The 18,830-nt window shown below is 38.4% G+C and overlaps 1 protein-coding gene across 1 annotated transcript; it reads left to right on the top strand.

Moving 5' to 3' along the window:
* The first annotated feature begins 2,395 nt into the window (after positions 1–2,395).
* plekho2 (pleckstrin homology domain containing, family O member 2) lies at positions 2,396–18,569 on the top strand. Its single transcript, XM_026930526.3, has 6 exons — positions 2,396–2,853; positions 9,183–9,332; positions 9,955–10,077; positions 14,734–14,838; positions 15,096–15,194; positions 15,332–18,569. The coding sequence occupies exons 1-6, from the start codon at positions 2,845–2,847 to the stop codon at positions 17,015–17,017; spliced, it is 2,172 nt and encodes a 723-aa protein (XP_026786327.3). The 5' UTR covers positions 2,396–2,844; the 3' UTR covers positions 17,018–18,569.
* The last annotated feature ends 261 nt before the right edge of the window (positions 18,570–18,830 follow it).

Here is an 18,830-nt window from a genome sequence, read left to right as displayed (position 1 = left end):
TCAGAGAGAAGAGGCTTTGTCCAAGCCACTTTTCCAATAAAGCCATACTTCAGTCTTTTTCTGATTGTAAACATAAACATTTATGAACATAAACATTTAATGTGCTTACAGAGGCCTGGAGGTCACATGATATAGCTCTTTCTTTATATCTCTGAGCATTAAACGGTCTGACCTTGAACTGAATTTGCTGGGACGCCCAGTCCTGGCAAGATTAGAAACTTTCTTGAAGGCTCTCCATTTGTAAATAATCCTTCTCACTATAGAATGGTGAATTTCAAATTGTTTGTGGAAGGACTTATAACACTTCCCAGATTGATGAGCAGCAACAATTGCTTCTCTGAGGTCATGGCAGGTCCTTTGTGTTTGGCATGATGTAGACACACCTGAGTGCTCCAGAACACCAAACTGCCAAAAGTTCTGCTTTTATAGAGATAGTCACACTTTGTGGTGATTAACTAATCTTGTGCATTTCATTAGTAAGACTTGGCTGCTAATTACTCTCTTAATGATTGTGGAAGTAGGAAGGGTGTACTTATTATTTTTTCCCCACCTAGTTTCTGAATGTTGGTTTACTTTTTAGGAAAAAAAAAAAAAAAAGACTACGTATTGAATTCTTTTTTTTTTTTTGTAATCTGAGGTTATTTGTTTGTTTATAGAGGTTGGTGAGGACCACACAATTATTATTTAGGCCCTGACAGATAAAACAGACTTGAAGGAGGCTGTACTTTCTTTTTCTCAGAACTGTCACAATATATTACATTTTAAAAAATCTATACAAAATAACTGCATGCGTTCGTGACTGCATACCTTACAAATGACCGTTTTCTAGTTAGTGTCTGATTTGTTATGCCCAAATGACAGAACTACCTTCCTTTTTACGTACAAGTTCCTCATCTTTTAGTCAGGCTGATGCCTGTTCTGTGTTGGAGTGTTGTGGGGAGTTTCCTTCTGTGTCACACTTCTCCATGCTTGTTTTGTTTTAGTTATAGCACACTGCTAGTAGCTCCTAGTGCCGACCTTAGTGATGTTAATCGGCTGACGAAAAGTGGTCTTTGAGACATTGGTGATATAGGAAAATATCTATCAGTAGACATTTTTCTATTGTCCTATGATATTCATTGTCATATCTCACAGCCCTTGTTGCATGCATGCATAGGAGAAACAAGCATGTTTACTGCTTTGGTATCAAATGTAAAACTAAAGAATTGGTGCTTTTAGTTGCACTTGTACTTGAAAAGTGCAGAGAAGGGATATAGAAAGCACAAGTTCAACATCCACGAAAAACAATAAGTAATTAGACTACAAATACTATTTATAGTTGATATATTATATATTATATTTATATATGTTACTATCTCATCTCATTGTAAATGTCATTTACAGTACTGAAGTACATATCCTCCATTATTCATTATTAGTCTTGACTGTTTGACTGTGTCTAATGTGTGAGATGGCCAGGAAAATCCTGTGGGATGTTGCTAAGGCTGACTTCTGGAAAACAGCCAAAAAGAATTAAAAATCAAGTTTTTCTCTTTTCTTTTTGCTTTTGGAGGTAAGCGATGTTTAAAATTCTATAACTTTACTTCTTGTTGATATACACACAAAAGGGATATGTCCATCCATCCATCCATTCTCTGTAGCGCTTATCCTACACAGGGTCGTGGGGTCCTGGAGCCTATCCCAGGGGGCTTGGGGCACAACGCGGGGGACACCCTGGACAGGGTGCCAACCCATCGCAGGGCACAACCGCACACACACTCATAGAATTTAGAAATCCCAATCAGCCTACAACATGTCTTTGTACTGAGGAGGAAACCCCGAAGCACAGGGAGAACATGTAAACTCTGTGCACCCAGCCCTTAAGGTGCGAGACAAGCGTGCTAACCACTAAGCCACCATGACCCCCAAAATGGATATGCAGTTTTCAGAAATATGTAATGTAAAAGATTTGGCCCTGTGAAGGGTTTTCCCAGGCCGCCACAAACATCTGTGCATGTAGTGCCTCTCTCTAGTCCATTCCAATCCACTCACTTCTGCTCAATTCACTTCACGTAGCGTTGTGACTCACTTCAATGAGTCGATTCTTTTGAATACGTTCAAAAGAATCGATTTGGAGTTTGGATGAATTTGATTCACCATTCCAGGCATCCATTGAGCGTAGGTTGCTAAACATTCCTACAGTACCTACTTTGCTACTTTGTAAATATAAAAACCTAGTTTGATAATGTATTTTGTAACTACAGTCATATTGTAGCTCAACAGCCGAAACAAGGCCCTGTTTAAACTATTCTAACTGAATTCGCAAAAAGACGAATAAATGTTTTAAATGCGAATTCAGTTCACAGAATCGACTCGCTTAAAAGAGTCACATAAGGTAACGGTTCGCGCGCGACGTGCTCATCACTGTCCTATCGGTTCGTGCAAGCTAGCTAGGTTACATCTAAAACCGCATACTAGCATACTATATAGTATGTCAAAACAGTGCGCAGTCCTGCGTGGCGTAGTATTTGATGTACTGTTTAGTGGGGCAGTATGCGGTTTCAGACATAGTCTCATCTGTGGTAGAACTAGAAGCTTTCGTGGGACTTAAACCGGAAACCAAACTTTTTTTTCCACCTCAAACTTGTTTCGTTGCTGAGTTGAAAAGAGGAAAAGGGCGATGAGCAGAAGCAGCACGGCAGCGTTACGACGCGCAGTTCCCTCTTTCTCAGCTTCGCATCATGTCGGCTGTGAGAAAGTTGTCAGAAGAAAGAAGTAAATTACCCACATCTGGCCTGAGATAAAGTGTCCGTCGAGTGTTTTTTTCTTCCTCTCCTTCACATAACGGACTCTTAGTGCTTTATCATGGGAGATGTGAGTATGCGTTATTTTCTCTGTTTCTGCTTCCTGCTTCTTCTGTTGACTTTCTTTACAACACATAACTCAGATCTGCATTAACACCTAGAGTGGTGTTTTTAAGTTTATTTAGCTCTTACAGTCTTTATCTGTGTTCAGGAAGCACTGTAAGTGTTACTTCGACATTTTAGACGTTAATTCATCACTTTCTTTTCATCTTTAATCTTAATTCAGCAGCTTTTTAAAACTGTGTACAACAACCTGGCCTCCAAAGAATCACCATCATCAGGCTTCACTTGGAGCACTAATGCATCTTATTCTGTTTACTTGTGTGTCTGTGTGTGTGTGTGTGCGTGTGTATATATATACACACACATACACACAATGTATATAAACACACACATACACAAACACCTCATACATACACCTGTGTGTATATAAACTTAAGTCTTTCTATACATATACACACACAAACATGCCATAAAAATATATATATAAGTTTATATATGTGTGTATATGTATGTGTGTGTGTGTATATGTGTATATATATATATATATATATATATATATATATATATATATATATATGAAGTGTTTGTGTATGTGTGTGTATATATATATACATATATGTATATATGTATATATACACACACATACACAAACACTTCATAAACTTATGTGTGTGTATATAAACTTATATATAAGTTTATGAGATCTTTATGTATACGTGTATATATATATATGCATATATATACACACCCAGTTTTACACCCATATATGGTGACTGGTGGCTTGTAACTGAGAGTGGGCGATTAGACAAAAATCTCTTATCACTGTACCTGAAGCGGTTTCCATGATACATAGAAAACGATGTAGTCCCTAAATGTCAAAACCTGTACACAACCCTGTTTTTTTCCAAACACAACAAGAAAATGGTTAAAAAAATTAAACAGACATAATCATAAACAGGGCAGACAGACCCAGGTCTAAACCAGTAAACATGGAACTAGGAAAAGAAACGTAACACAAAAAAAATAGATACAAGGCTTAGAATAAATAGAATAAACAGCCAGGGATGTGGAAAGCCATTTAATATTGGGGTGCTGGAATTTTATGCAGCATACATGGAATATGTGCTATCTATATATTAATATTATTATTTTAGCAGCTGCAGTTAAAGGAATCCTGAACACGCACAGCATCCTTGTAAACAACAACACTTTGCGAATACAAAGTGTAACACAGAGGGTTTAACTAGACAGATTAATTAGGGTGAGATTAATTAATCTTAAAATTAATTAATTAGGGTAAGGAAAAGGTGAACGCAATCAGGGAAACCAGTCAGTGACAAGATGAGACGGAGACGAGGAGGAAGTAAAAATGAAACACGTGTCATGTATGCAGCGTATATGTTATATAATGAATATTGTTAGCGTTTGCATATATTTCAACTTTGTTTAAATAAAAATATTATATGATATTAAGTTAACAAGCATGTACAACACCATATTTTTTTTTACAAATGCAAAAAAATGTAAACTAATTAAACACTGTAAAATAGTTTAGCATCCAGTCAGCTACATGTATTTAGTTTTACTTAGACATTGGGAAATCAGTGTTTAATTATTCTATAAATTTCATGAAACCCACAATTTGTCAGTGTTGTAGAAGTACTGACGACACTCGTAGAAAAGTGTATCGCAGCACACCATATCTCACATTACATAATACTATAAACCATAAGCTAATAAGGAATGTAGAGAACAGGCCTGAAGAGAGGTCCTATTTGAACTAAACAACACCTAAGCACCTGTTCTCACACAACACAGCATTTCTCCCTCTGTACTAAGATAGCCATTGATCGAATAATGACATTTGAAGTCATTTGCATTGCCAAATTTAAATATTGTCACATTAATGTCTACAGAAATATGACTACTATATTGAGTACTGGAAGGAAGTAATTACAGTAGACTACAGTCAGTGTTATAGAAGTACCTGTTATACTCTCCGAAAAGTACATTCAGATAGAATGTGTATAAAACCCTATACCCTATATACACATTAGTGTCTTATCTTTAATGCCTTTCCTTTTCTTTTTTTTTTTTAGTAATAATCTTATACGTTGATTCAGGGCATAACCAAAGCTTGCAGTGCAGGGGGAATCACAGGAGCAAAATTGGGAAACGCTGTTTTACAGCAAGCAACAGCCCTTTCCGCTATTGCACCGGTATCCTGCAGCACAGTGCCAGCCTTTCTCCACCTGAATTTAACTAACACAGGTTAGCATTTTGAAAGAGGATGGTAAATTACAGCTCAAACAACGGCAAATTATGTACTTTACTGCACCTGTGTCAGTACTAAGGAAAAAACTCCTTGATTCAATGTGTATTTTTTGACATGGCTTATATTCAGACCTGTGTTACAAAAAGGCGGTTACTGCACCCAGAGAGAAAGTTTCAGTTTCAGGAAATGTAAAGTAAAAGAGGAAGTTGTGCATTTTGCAGCACTAAAATGGGCGTTGATATTAACGCTGGCTGTGTAGCCTTGCAGATGTTCGATAAGTATGAAGCATCTGCTTTGGCAAGGTGTGGTGAAAATGCAGATGTGTTTTTCTTTAGACATAACCCAGTGCATTCCTTAATTTCTTTACTTAATTCTGTAATTTTAAAAAGTGCTTGGATCTGGAGCCTCAGCTCACGACTGAGTCGCTGTCTGCCTCTGTGCCCTGTGATGAGCCTATGAAGCTATGAGGTGGCGTCTGTTTCTGGCTGTGTTTACTGAATGATAATGAGGGAATGGAAAATCAAGCTCCATTTAACATGGCAAGGAAAGAAAGACTAGCTGCCTGCAGTGGCATTAAGCTGTAGATGTGGGTACTTATGTGAGCTTTCATAAAACATACAAAACTGGGAGTGTTTTCTCACATGAGGACACTGGGTCCAGCCCATTGCCTGATTCTCTCTGTCTGGCTCCCTCACATATAGGGGTGGGCAGTATGATATGATTATTTATACCACAGCACTGTTGAATTCTCGAGTCTCATAGAAGGTGTTGAGTAATTCAGCATGTAAACGGTCCTATAATAAATCTTCCATCGCAGAAAAGTCTTCAAGACAGCTGACTTTGCACTTCCTGGTTTCTCTGTAAAATGACAAGCTGCACTTTTTTGTCTTATACCTTCCAAAAAAGTGAGACGGGTGAGGGAATGATCGTTTCGAGCTACTGCATTGTAAGTGATAACAGGAATGGACATTCCACAATGTTAAAAATACGAGTTAATAAGCATCATGTGTCATTCATTAATAAATTAAAAGTTGTAATTGTTGGCAGATTGCTATGGTATAAAAAGAATAATACACATCAGGATCTTTTTGGGCAACAAACTTATTTTTCAACCATTTTTTAAATCTTTGCCCTTTTTCTTGTTAAATATTTTTATAAGCACTAAATAATGTGGTGTTAGGCAGGGTGCAAATGCTTAAACTCAGAAATCATTGTCAAACTCCATAGCAGAGGTCAGAATAAGGGTGCACAGGTAATCCGTAATGTAAAAGGGGCAAACAGTCTCAGGTCTAAACCGGGAAACTCAGGAACTAGAAGAAGAAACACGGAAAAAAGAATGAGGAAATACAAGGCTCTGAGTTGACATAAACAAACAGACTTCACAAATACAAAAGGTATCAAAGAGGGTGTAACTAGACAAACTAATAAGGGTGAAATAAGGATAAGGTGAACATAATCAGGGAAACCAGCCAATGACAAGATCAGATGGAGATAGGATAAAAACAGAAATTAAAAAGCACATGGCTAGACTGTGTGGTCTATATATATATATATATATATATATATATATGGTCTGTATAGTCTACCCCAGTTCTCGTGTTCAACATTTTAGACCTGCTAGCTCCTTGATAAGTTGATATTGTGTTATTTTCTACTCTGTTGCACCAGTCTCAAAGCACTGGCACACGCCACCTCAATAATGCATTTCATAAGAGGGCAGCCATTCACTCTTCGGTCTTCGCCTAGCCATTGTTTTCGGCTACAGTACACATTGGGCAAGTGTGTCTCAATTCCTGTTAACACGAGTGGATTGATTTAGTTTCCTCTTTTTTCACGGCGCTGCAAGAACAGGAATCCGTAGGCATTGTGTGCGAGTCCTGTTCTACCCAGTAGTGGATTCTGGATTCTGCAAGGTGATTTCACCTGGTTTCTCTCAGCCTACAATGATCTGATCATCCTCTCTGTAATAATTTTACTCATTGTTCATGTTTGTTGGAGAGACTGAGCCAAAAGAAAAGTTCATTATTGTTCCACTCTTCATAAAACCTTAAAATGGGTCATTTTAATCTGAACATTACATAAGTGTTAAGAAGTCCATTGGAGGAAACCACCCGTGCATGCAGATGATTCGACTTTAGTGGTGTGTTGGTTGAAACCCAGCAGGTCAGCCCTCTCTACAGAGTACAATATTAGATTCATCCCAGATGCAGCCTTTCACTTCGCTGCGTGCAGCTTTTATGTGGAACACATGTTGGTTAAGGTGTGACCTGCTCAAAACCTCCTAGAAGCAGAGTTATGAGGTCTTAGCCGACTCATATTAAATATTGTAGTAATAATAACTAGTAATAAATAATATAATATAAAAATTTTTATACTACAGCACTGTTGAATGCTCAGTGTGTTGATTAGTTTTCTATACCAGCAGCTCTGACAGTAGGTCTGGCTGCCAAGTTTATACCAATGCACTCGTACTAATATGTTATCTTAGTTATAGTAACATCTTACAAAGGGGCTTGTACGGCGAACTTAAAAAAAATCATATTTTTAAGTGTGTAATTGATGGTACATATGTTCATGTTTTATGTGAGAAGACATTTATTTAGTATTTTTGGAAGGTGTCTCCAGTGTTAGCACTGTATAACAGTCAGAGGTAAAGTTTTCTGACATTGGCAAGTCTTTCGGATGAAGGGCTTTGTGGTTTTTTTGTGGTAGTATAACAAGCTGCAGTTTTTGTTTTATTAACTTATTAAGAAAAAAGGCTGGTGAGGGAACAACTGTTTATAGATGCTACTGTATAATATAAGTGAGAACAGGAACTAACTTGTTTTGTGGATGCTCAACAACGTTAAACGTAACTATAAATGGAAAGAATGTATGGAGTGTTCAGGGATTTTTTTTTTCCTTAACCCACCTGACTTTTCTTTTTCATGATCATGCAGTTCCACACAGAGGAACTTTTACAGGCTGACCTTTTACATTAATATTTGCAGTCAAGCACAGTCAGCCAGTTCCATATCTTTGTTGGTGAATTCGTTCTAAGAGCAGAGCTTCCTGTTTGGCTAACCCTTATGATAGTGTGTCTCTGATCACTTCCTGCCTAAACCTAAAACCCAGAACCTCCTCATCTGCTCTAGGGTGCGGGCATTCGCTGACAGGCGTCTCTGTCACCTTTCACATTCGTTTGTTTAATGCTCAGAGCCAAATGGTGCTCTGTGTGTCCAAACTCCTTTATGCAGTATAGATTTTTCCACTATGAGTCTTCAGCAGCGGGGGAGTTGGGATGCAGCATGCACCGTGCTCCAGTTTTCCCGTCTGTATGTGCAAAACAAAAGAGCCTCTCCGATGTCCACCCCCACCTCTCCTTCCTCGGTACAGACAGGCAGAGCCTGCGTTGGCTTGGTTGAGTGAGGACGTTTCCTGGACAAAGGCATTGTGTGGCACGGTGCTACTCCTATTATTCTGTCCTTTTTTTTCCTCTGTCGGCCAGCTGCACCTTCCCTATTAGCGCTAACCCATCCCTGCTTTTTCCAAAGTCCAAGAGAAAGTGGAAAAACAGCCCTGATGACTTTTTAAAGAGACATCCTGCATTATTAAGCATTTATACACATACATGCAATAACATTTAACTGCTACTGCCACGTATGGATTCAGAAATTAACCTGAAATGTGCTTCACCTTGACAGGTAGTATTCTTATAGCAGTAGAGAGCAGTTCTATGATATTTTATATGCTGGATAAGATAATACTTCATCTTACTTCATCAGAGGTAAATCAAATAGAGAACTACTTCATTTGGGTGCTGTCTTTGATAAAAGTGATAAGAAATTGCTGCAAAATATAAACTGTAAATTTGCCTCCTGTTCCTAAGATCTAACCTCTGTTATGTGAGTCATCTATAACTCCTACATCAGCAGAAAACACTAACCACAATCTACCCACTCTGCTCTCCCACCATAATGCCCGTTCAGGAATTTTAAAATAAATGCCAAACGAAGCAGATGAGTTGTCCCACTGTGCAACTTTGACTTCCTTCCCTTCTTTTTTCTTCCCACATGTGCTAGGATGTTAAAGATGAGCCAGCCAAGCCCAAAGAAACAACATTCAAAGGCAAAGCGGGCTGGTTGAAGAAGTCCTCAGGGAAGTTCCTGGGCAGCTACAAGGACCGCTACATCCAGCTGGACAAAACTGAGATTGCAGTGTATGAAAACGAGGTAACGAGACAACTGATTCACCATGGACTGAGAATTATCCTAAAATAGGAATATCATTTACAATCTCAGTAGCTCAGTGGTTAGGATTCTGAGTTCCTAGTGGTTGTGAATTAAAATCACAGAACTTCTAGATCACCAAAGGGCCCATCAGAAAGATCCTTTTAAACCGTTAACTGCTCCAGTGCACTGTACAAATCCCGACCCTGTTTGCTAAGCCCAGCTTCCTTTCAATCTGGGATATGTGAAAAACAATAATTTCACAGTGAGAATAAAATACTAATTTTATTAACAAGCATGAGAAGCTTATGAGAAGCGTACATACAAACTGCATGTCTAAATCACCACACACTTGCTTTAAAATTGTTTGTACTGTATATATAATACCGTTCATTCCATTTTAAGAGTGAACTCTGTGCAGACATACAGAAATATGCCTACAATAAACACCTTGAATCAAAAATACATTTACATAATTTATCTCTATAGTTCTTAAAGAGCCTATTTTTCTCTCTGCATTTTTAACATTTTTAACATATAAACTTGAAAGTTTTGCTCAAATGCTTCCATTTATGGCCTTGTTTAAATCTGAATGTAAACAAACCCTTTCTCCACATTCACCCAGGACTTACAGAACTGCGTGGAGCGTCTGGACTTGGAAAACTATGACAAATGCCATGAGTTACGCAGCCCTTTCAAGAAGAAATACAGGCTGATACTGATACGAACGCCCAAGAGTGCGAGTAAGGTAAGTCTCGATGCTACCAGTTAATTATGGGTAACATTGCGATGTCAGACATGGCACACTGCAGCAGTCTTCTCTTGTCTGTAATATAAAGACGGGCTCTCATCGATTAACAATGCAATGCAAAGCAAGGGCAGATCAGCAGTCTCTGACGTCAGCGGTTCAATATGGCATGCAGGAAAAGCACACTAGGTCTTTGTGTGGGCTGCTATGAGTCAGACCCATAAGTGTCCAGATTCATCCAGTCCCTATATCACTCATTCTTCATGCTTTTTCTCCTGCTAACATTTTGCACTATTAAGGATGAACTTTAAACAGGAACTGAGTACATGACAGTGTGTAGTAGAGCTAACCGGAAGTGGTTAATCACATGGCATGATTCGTTACATTGTTTGCGTTTGTGAGTATTTGTGATTGCACCATCGGAAGTGTTCTAAAGTATTTTGAAAACTATATGGGTGATCTATATGAGAGATAAAATAGCCTAATATTATGTAATGACGATTCGTCTGTAATGTTAAAGAGAATTTTATTGGGTTACAATTTTAACGTAACACAAAACACTAAAGAAAGAGGAACATCTTGTTCCCCACACACAGAGGTAAAGCTCACACCCCCACCTATCGCTGAGCGAAAATGCTTAGCTGCTTCGCTTTACGGAAAAAAAAAATGTTTGAGCCTGAAATCAAATGGAGTAGATGTCATATCAGAAAGCTGTCTCAAATCGAAATATTTAATTATAAAAATTATAATTAGAAATGATAAAAATGTACCATCTGCATTTAGTGTAGTTGTATGCAGATGTTTAAATGTAGCTACTGAAACTTTTTAAATGATGTTGAGAGTAAAGTGATCCAGCTGAGAGTAAAGTGATTCTGTCTGATACGCTGCAGGCATATTTATGCAACAGATTCTTCTCATGTTTCCATTCAGGTTCAGACATTTGCATCAACCGTACACCTCCTGACTCTATTATATTAAAGTGAACTTTTGTAACATTATTCTAACTGAAAAAGCGTTTAATACTTTCCCTTACTGTTGGTAAATTTAGACTTTGAATCCCACTGATGCTCCAGTCTAAAAGAGCATCATCGGCCCTGCTGTCTAAATGGGAAGGACAATCTTCCGCTTTCCCTTGTCATTCGGATCAACACTAACCCATTGCAGGCATCTGTTAGCTCACATAAAGTCATGCTGTTTAATTAATAAGAGTTCATCCAGGTTTCAACTTTGCACTTGACTATGATCGAAAGTAGTAAAAGTAATAACATCAAACAAAAATCGCTTAATATTCAAACTCATAAACATAGATTATCAATAAGAATAATGAAATTATACTGACTGCTGGTTGTTCTGGGACACACTGTATGTTTCTCTATTGATGATAAATGCCTTGATGCTAATGTGGAAGGTGGTTGTATGTTATTGTATAACCCTGGAATTAATCATGTATACCCCAACTGAAGGAGGCAACACTGTATCACACTAAGGGTGTAGTTCAGTGTGCTTTGTTTGGGAGGGTGAGAACACAGCAATCACACTGGGGTGCAGACCAAAACAACCGCTCCAAAAGCGTGTGAAGAAGCTGCTCTCAGTCCGGTTCCAAGTGAATTCTAGCGCTGTTTGAGTGCAGGGATAAAGAATCAACCTGACTCCAGGAAATGAAGCAAACATGCTTATGCTTTGGGTTACAGTCTTCTTTTTTTGCAGACGTGAGCTGCTAAACTGAGCTGCAAGGCACAAACTGAGCAAAAGTGCAGAGCTGTAGCATGCAGAAATTAGATGTGTTTTGAATATTTCGACCAAAATTAAATACAAGACACAAAATGTTTAAACTCATTATTTATTTATTTATCTAAGCATTTATTTAACACTGGCTCAGCGTCCTCTGTTTCTGTGTTTTTTGTGATTTTTACAAAGGTTTATTGACCTTTTTAAATCAGTATTTCTGACCCAAGTTTTATGAGGACGTTTTCAGCCCTACATGCCCGTTTGTCAATGTTTTGTCGCTTTTTGGTTTGTTTAATCAGACTGATAGGTGTGAAAACTCCCTAAAGAAAGAATGGGTTTGTCATTATTTTTTTTGCAACACACTGTCTCTTCTGGTGCTGACTATCCTGCCTCTTACTATGTCAGAAATAGCGTCTACTCAGTTTTGGTTTCACCTCTGCGGTTATTATAGCATTCCACGGTGTCCTACTGCATCAATTTCCCTTAGCTCAATTCCATTTATGTTACAGTATAGACATGCTGTTCTTTTAAAGTGTGTAATCCTTAATGAACTATGAGCTTTGAGCTCTAGTAGAAAATTCCCAGCTTCGCGTAAAACAGGAAGAGCCTTGAGAAATGCAAAAGAGATACCTAAGTAGTGAAAAAGGTAGTATTACTAACAGATGATGAAAGTTAAGCTTTGGCGAGCTCCTCAGAACTCAGCAGCTGTAAAAAGAATGTGCGTGTGCGTGTATAAAGTCTGCCTGTCACTTTTTCCTCTTACTTGAACACAGTGACCAGCCAGCTGTGTGAGTCAGACAGCTCAGCGTATGGCTTCATTTTAACCTTCAGCCTCATTAGCTGTAGTTCTACGAAATGGAGCTTTAGAGCCTAAAGGACACAGATTTAATAGCAATTGCACTTGTAACAGTTTGGTGTCTGTTGTAGATTCTGACTATGGTTTATTTTGGCTAAGCTAAGGATAAGCTAAGAGTCTGGAATACAGACTACTTCAGAGACACATGCTGAGTTCAGCAGCAACCAGGATGTGTATCGCACTTCATTTAAACGCCACTCACCAGAACAATGGACTGTATAAATAAACTTAGAAATAACTGAAGAATAAAAAAGAACACTCTGGGGATTTGGGGGGTTATATAAGAACGCAGATTTATTTTGCTCAGACTAAATAATTTTTGGTTCTTATGAGTCTTGTTGACTAGTAAGATGAATACTTCCTTTAAATGAACAGCAATATACACAATGTACAATTCATTACTTTTTCCATGCCATTGTACCTTATATCTTTAAAAAAAAAAAAAAGAAGTTTGTATATTATTTATGAAAATGACATAAAACTGGAGCATTGGCTTGTGGGGATACAGGCAAAGTCTTGCTATTTCTGTGACCATCTGTACAGGTTGCAGGTTTTTACAGCGTAAGTGTAAAAATTTGAATGAATATATCAAGAGGTATGATTCACTGATATCCATTCAAATGAACTCATTTCATTCCCTTTGCTCAGCACAGTGGCATTTTCATAATGATATCACATATCACATTGCAGTAATTGTCTGGCTGTTAGAAACCATGTCAAATGTGTTTTCTGGGCCTGTGGTGTGCTTTCATGGGCTAAACTCACATGGGTGAGCACTGTTGTTGTTACAGTGTCATGGTTTCATGGTTTATCACAGTGGATGATCAGACATTTACCTCACCATTTACTTTTTCAAAAATACTGATGGATTGAAATGCATTTCCATCTATTACAGTCTGCCTGTTCTTTTTTTTCTTTTCTTTTTTTTAACCTGATCAAGTTTCTTACTCCAGTGGTTCTCCTCTCATTTGTGTCCAACTGTGACTCCCCAAACATTTCGCAATCATTCCATAGCAGCCTCTTTATGCCGGAAGCTACAATGAAACGCTTTAACTGTGTAATCCGCTACCATTGTAAACATGTTACACTGCAACCTCTGCTGCCACTCCTGGCATGTTTCTAGCTTTATCATACATGATGGCTATCGCAGAACATAGCACAGAAGGACACGGCATTGCTGACCAGAACTAAACCTAAGCAATGGCGCTTTTCCTCGCAGCCATGTTTTTTTTTCAGCTTCTAACAATAACGTGATAAATAGTGACAGTGTAATAAAAATATGAAATTAGGGCATTTAATCCTTGTTTCCTTTGTTTTTTTCTCTCCACTTTAATACGAACACCTGTACAGTTGTTCATTTACACAGTTATCCAATCAGCCAGTCATGTGGCATCAGCACAGTGCATGAAATCTTGCAGATACAGGTCAAGAGCGTCAGTTAATGTTCACATCAAACATCAGAATGAGAAAAATGTGATCTCTGTGACTTTATCCATGGCATAGGTGTTTGTGCCAGATGGGCTGTTTTGAGTATTTCAGAAACTGCTGATCTCCTGGGAATTTCACACACAACAGTCTCTAGAGTTCATACAGAATGGTGCAAAAAACATCAAGTGAGCAACAGTTCTGTGGGTGGAAACGCCTTGTTGATAAGAGAGATGAAAGGAAAGATTGTTTCGAGCGGCCAGGAAGTGTACAGTAACTCGAATAAGCACGCTTTACAACTGTGGTGAGCAGAAAAGCATCTCAGAATGCACAACACATCAAAACTTGAGGTGGATGGGCTACAGCAGCAGAAGACCACATCAGGCTCCACTCCTGGCAGCCAAGAACAAGGTGTACAGGTGTTCCTAATAAAATGGACAGTGAGTGTACAAGGATATGAAAAGCAAAGTACAAAGCTTTCACAGAACTGGGTTGTAAGAAGTGGGACAGGACATTTAAGGCTTTACTTTCTGACATATACCTGTTTAGAATAATGCATGCTGAGGCATTTTACAGAACCAATTACTGATCTCTTGGGTAACATAGGAAGCTAATAATTTTTGGAAACTTTGCTTATTTGCTTGTAGGTCAGTGATGTCAAACTGCAGGCTCAAAATCAGGAAGAGAAAGAAGCTTGGATTAAGGCACTCAGTGATGGCATTAACAGGGCAAAGAATAAAATCTTTGATGAGGTATCCAAAATATATTTTTTACATTTTGAACTTGAAAACAAAGAAACTGAAATGTGCATGTTTTTTTTTCTTTAGTTCAGTTAGAATGCTGACGTTAGCCTCTAGTGGGACAATCTCTAGTATACTTCTTTACTACAGTTTAATATTTATACTTTCCCAAACAAAATGTTATATCATACTTATATCATACTTTATATTAAAATATTTTATTTATATATGGGTGATCACATAAAAAAGTTAATGTTTTTTCACTGCAGGTAAAAGTAGATGAAAGTTTATCTTTAGATCATGTAACACGTTCTCGACCGAAAGGAAACCGTGGTAGAAGACCACCAACCAGGATACACATGAAGGAGGTAGGCTGAGATGATTTAGACACACATGCTGTAGCAGCATCAAGAGATTGTACTGTATGACACAGCTATATTTGTTAATAACCCTGAAAGTTAGGTGACCAGGCTTTACTGATTAAAATTCTGAATTTTTTTTAAAGGCTGCAAGCATTTCATCAGATGGAGTCTTGAGACTGGACCTTGACACTGTTGACAATATGCCTAACGGTGCCCACTTCTTATTGGATGGTGCTGATGGAGAAGCCAAAGTGGCTCCAGCTAAATCTCTTGATGATATTGCGGAAGAACCTGCAGGTGAAGATACGGCACCTCAGAAGAAAGTATTGAAGCCACCAATGCCTCCATCAAAGGAGAACAAACCCAGTGAAAGCCAGGACAGTGAGAGCAAACATGAAGAATCTGCCCCACAGAAGAAGATTCTTATGCCACCAATGCCACCATCAAAGGAGCAGAAGCCATCTGAAAATACAGAAGAGGAGAAGGGAAGTGAGGAGGAGACAGTTGTGAAGCCACCCATGCCTCCGTCAAAGGAGAATAAACCCAGAATAAGTGCCAGTGGGGATGCCAGTGAAGACACTGCCACAGAGAATGGTGAGTCCGAAGCAGTTACCACTCCTGGCAAGTCCAGTCCAGTTCAAGGTGAGAAAGATGCTCCTGAAATCGTCCATCCTCCCAGTCCACCATCCAAAGACATGAAACCCAAGCAGGCAATCAGCTTAAGTGATAAAGAAATTCTTTCAGAAGATGATGAAGGTTTTAATAGTAAGGAAAATGAGGAAGATGAGGCAGAATCAGGTAAGACAGAAGACGAACCATTCATACTCTCAAATAAAGTCCCAAAGCCTCAAGGAGTCATGTGGGATTCACCTTCTTCAGCAGTGGAGAAAAGTTCTGTTGACCAAAATGCTAATAAATCTGCTGAAAGTGTAGTAACTACAGTAACACTTGAACCTGCAAAACCTGCCAATGAACTCAAATTAACTCCACATTCAACTCCAGAGGCTATTAAAAAGAGTGCTGCCCCCCCTGCTCCACCAAAAAAGAAACCTCTTAAACCACCTGTCGTAACAGAGAACCAAGCGGTCCAGGACGACCCTGTGGTCTCAGCTGTGTCATCCTCAGTTGAAAAAGGCTCTGACAATGTGCCATCAGATGAAACAAAACCTGCCACTCAAGAACCAAAAGAAGAGCGTAAGATTGTTATCCTGCGTCTCAGTAATTCAGGAGCAAGTGAGGAACCGGATGATATATCTGGAGTGGAAGCGGAAGTAAAGTCTATAGACAGTGGTCAGCTCTCTGCTGAAGACTCTGAAAGTAGTGAGCAAGTTACGCCATCCACAGATAAGCTGCAAAGTAGTCTGGAAGTCTTAGATGGTGTGACCAGCGAAGAGGAACTGGAGACACCAGACAGCAAGGTCCAGAAAATGGAGGATCCACTTTCAGCCATCCTAACTGTTAAGCTCGAAGCCACTATGGATGACTCCATCCCAGTTGCTGCAGAAAGTACATGCACCCCTCAGATCTCCAGCCCTGCTGCATCACTGAACTCCTCCATCAAGAAACGGTCTGCATCCACGGGAGACCTTCTTGAGGAGATGAAGGGCTTGCAAAGTAAAGTGTCCATGGAGCTTGAGGAGACAGGAGAGCTGCTCGGTAAAATAGCACCCAGAGGGTCCCCTGAAGCCGGACAAGACAGCGAGGGGGTAACAGACCCAGAGATCCTTCTTGCTACAGCAATGGAGAAACTTAAGAAAGCTGACGAGTTCCTGAGAGAAGCCAAGAGTTTTAAAGAGCAGGAGAACAAGAGCAATAGAACAAGCTGGTAATTGCAGAAGATAAAAATATTGGGGTAATGTTATGTTAATGGAATTAATGGAATCACAAAACCTACAAATGATCAAGTGCAATTATACCCCATAACTTTTTACACAGGACCACCGCATAGTTAATGGGTCCATCTAAAACTGTTTCATAACCAGGTACCATGGATTAAACTAGGGATCCAATACTGAGTATTGATATCAAACCAACATTGCCCAGAAATGTTGGATCAATGAATCCCTGAATTAAACTTTTAAACGTGATTTATGAGCCCAGTTGATGTACTTGATGACGGAGATTGTGGAAACATAAGCATGACTGCTTCTCAGTGGATGTCAGCTTGTATTCTTGCTTTCAGAATTGTATTCTTTGATGTTTTCTGCACTGGGTTAACATGACGCTTATCCTCATGTCAGTTTGACAGTTTTCAGTTAAAGGCCTCCAGCACTGGTATCCAACTAGCACTTAAAATTATGATTATGGTAATTTAATAGAATAGTGTTGCACTCAAGTTTCCCTGCTGTGTTATATGAGCTGTACTACAGTACAGCGCTTAACCACCTTAGAGCATCTTACTTTAGTGTTCCACACACTATCACACAAGCAAGGTCACATGATAATGAACCTAGTGTCAGGTTACTTAGCCTGATGTTAAAAATAATGCAGTGGCCTTGTTGAGGTTTTAAGATAAAGTACATGGGAACTAGCAACTTCCTGTGTGATATACATCCTTTTATCCATTTCACAGTTTATACAGAGAGCATACATATTTTCATACTGACAGTGAGAATGCAATTTGAATTCCTCTGCTTATTTCTAATTGGTTACCATATATACCGTATTATGCTAACAGCAATGCTAACTTTCCATTGTCTTTTTAAGTGTTCTTTTTTTAAGCGTCAGGGCGTGTGCCATTTTAGTTTGTTATTATCAGTGTTTTTATGTGTAGAAAATGCAGTATGTGATCCAGTTACTCAGTAATAACAACCCCCTTTTTGTATGAAATTCTGGTTATATATTAATACTTTATTTTTATTTCAAACAAAAAAATTATTAGACACGTGAACAGGTCATGTGGTACAGGTCATAGCCCTGCATTTATAGGTGTAGCCTACTTACCAGAACATTGCCGAAACATGATTCAAAGAACCTAAAGTATTTTTCTGTGAGCATCCACATAACATTTATAGTTACTTTGTGTAGCAATATATTAGCTCTTTTTTTTTTTTTTTATAAAGGATTTCTTTTTGTAAATAACATGTCTACCAATGAATTGCTTAATATTTAAGTTATTAATGTTCTGGCATCCTGGTTCCTGTTTTTTGAAGTAAAAAAAAAAACTAATATCAAATTTACTCAGAGATCCCAGTGTACTGATAAATTATGTTTACCATTAAAACTATAAGAAGATCTATGATTATATATTGTAATATATTGTCAGTGACTGCATTTACTAACTGGACTAATAAGTTTCCTTGATGTCTTTTGTTTAATGTGCAAAAAAAGATTTTTAACACACTGCTTGCTAAGCATGTCTTAATAAAAACGTCTTCCCTACTCTGGTTATAAAGATTTTTTTAAATGTTTTTTTTTTTTTCATTTTACACGTGTGTTATAAACAAATCAAGTGAAAATGATACTTGGAATTTTTCACATCCCCAAAATACGTGCTTATGAAGTTTTAACGGTTTCACAATGTGACTCTTGCATTACTACATTTACAAGAAAAGGGCATCTATCATCACTGACAGTGGTCGACACTGCATCAGTGAGGATGTGAAACCTTTCATAACTTCTTGTTAGTAACCTTGATATAGA

The sequence above is a fragment of the Pangasianodon hypophthalmus genome, chromosome 11, assembly GCF_027358585.1.
Source record: "Pangasianodon hypophthalmus isolate fPanHyp1 chromosome 11, fPanHyp1.pri, whole genome shotgun sequence".
In the NCBI taxonomy this organism is placed as follows: domain Eukaryota; kingdom Metazoa; phylum Chordata; class Actinopteri; order Siluriformes; family Pangasiidae; genus Pangasianodon; species Pangasianodon hypophthalmus.
Note: the sequence above shows the minus strand (reverse complement) of the source record. Positions and strands in the feature narration are given on the sequence as shown.

What these genes read in the sequence shown, in the direction of transcription:
- plekho2 (XM_026930526.3), top strand. An exon ending in CGCCCAAGAGTGCGAGTAAG is followed by an intron (nt 10,078 to 14,733) that starts GTAAGTCTCGAT and finishes ATTTGCTTGTAG; the next exon opens with GTCAGTGATGTCAAACTGCA. An exon ending in CCAGGATACACATGAAGGAG is followed by an intron (nt 15,195 to 15,331) that starts GTAGGCTGAGAT and finishes TTTTTTTTAAAG; the next exon opens with GCTGCAAGCATTTCATCAGA.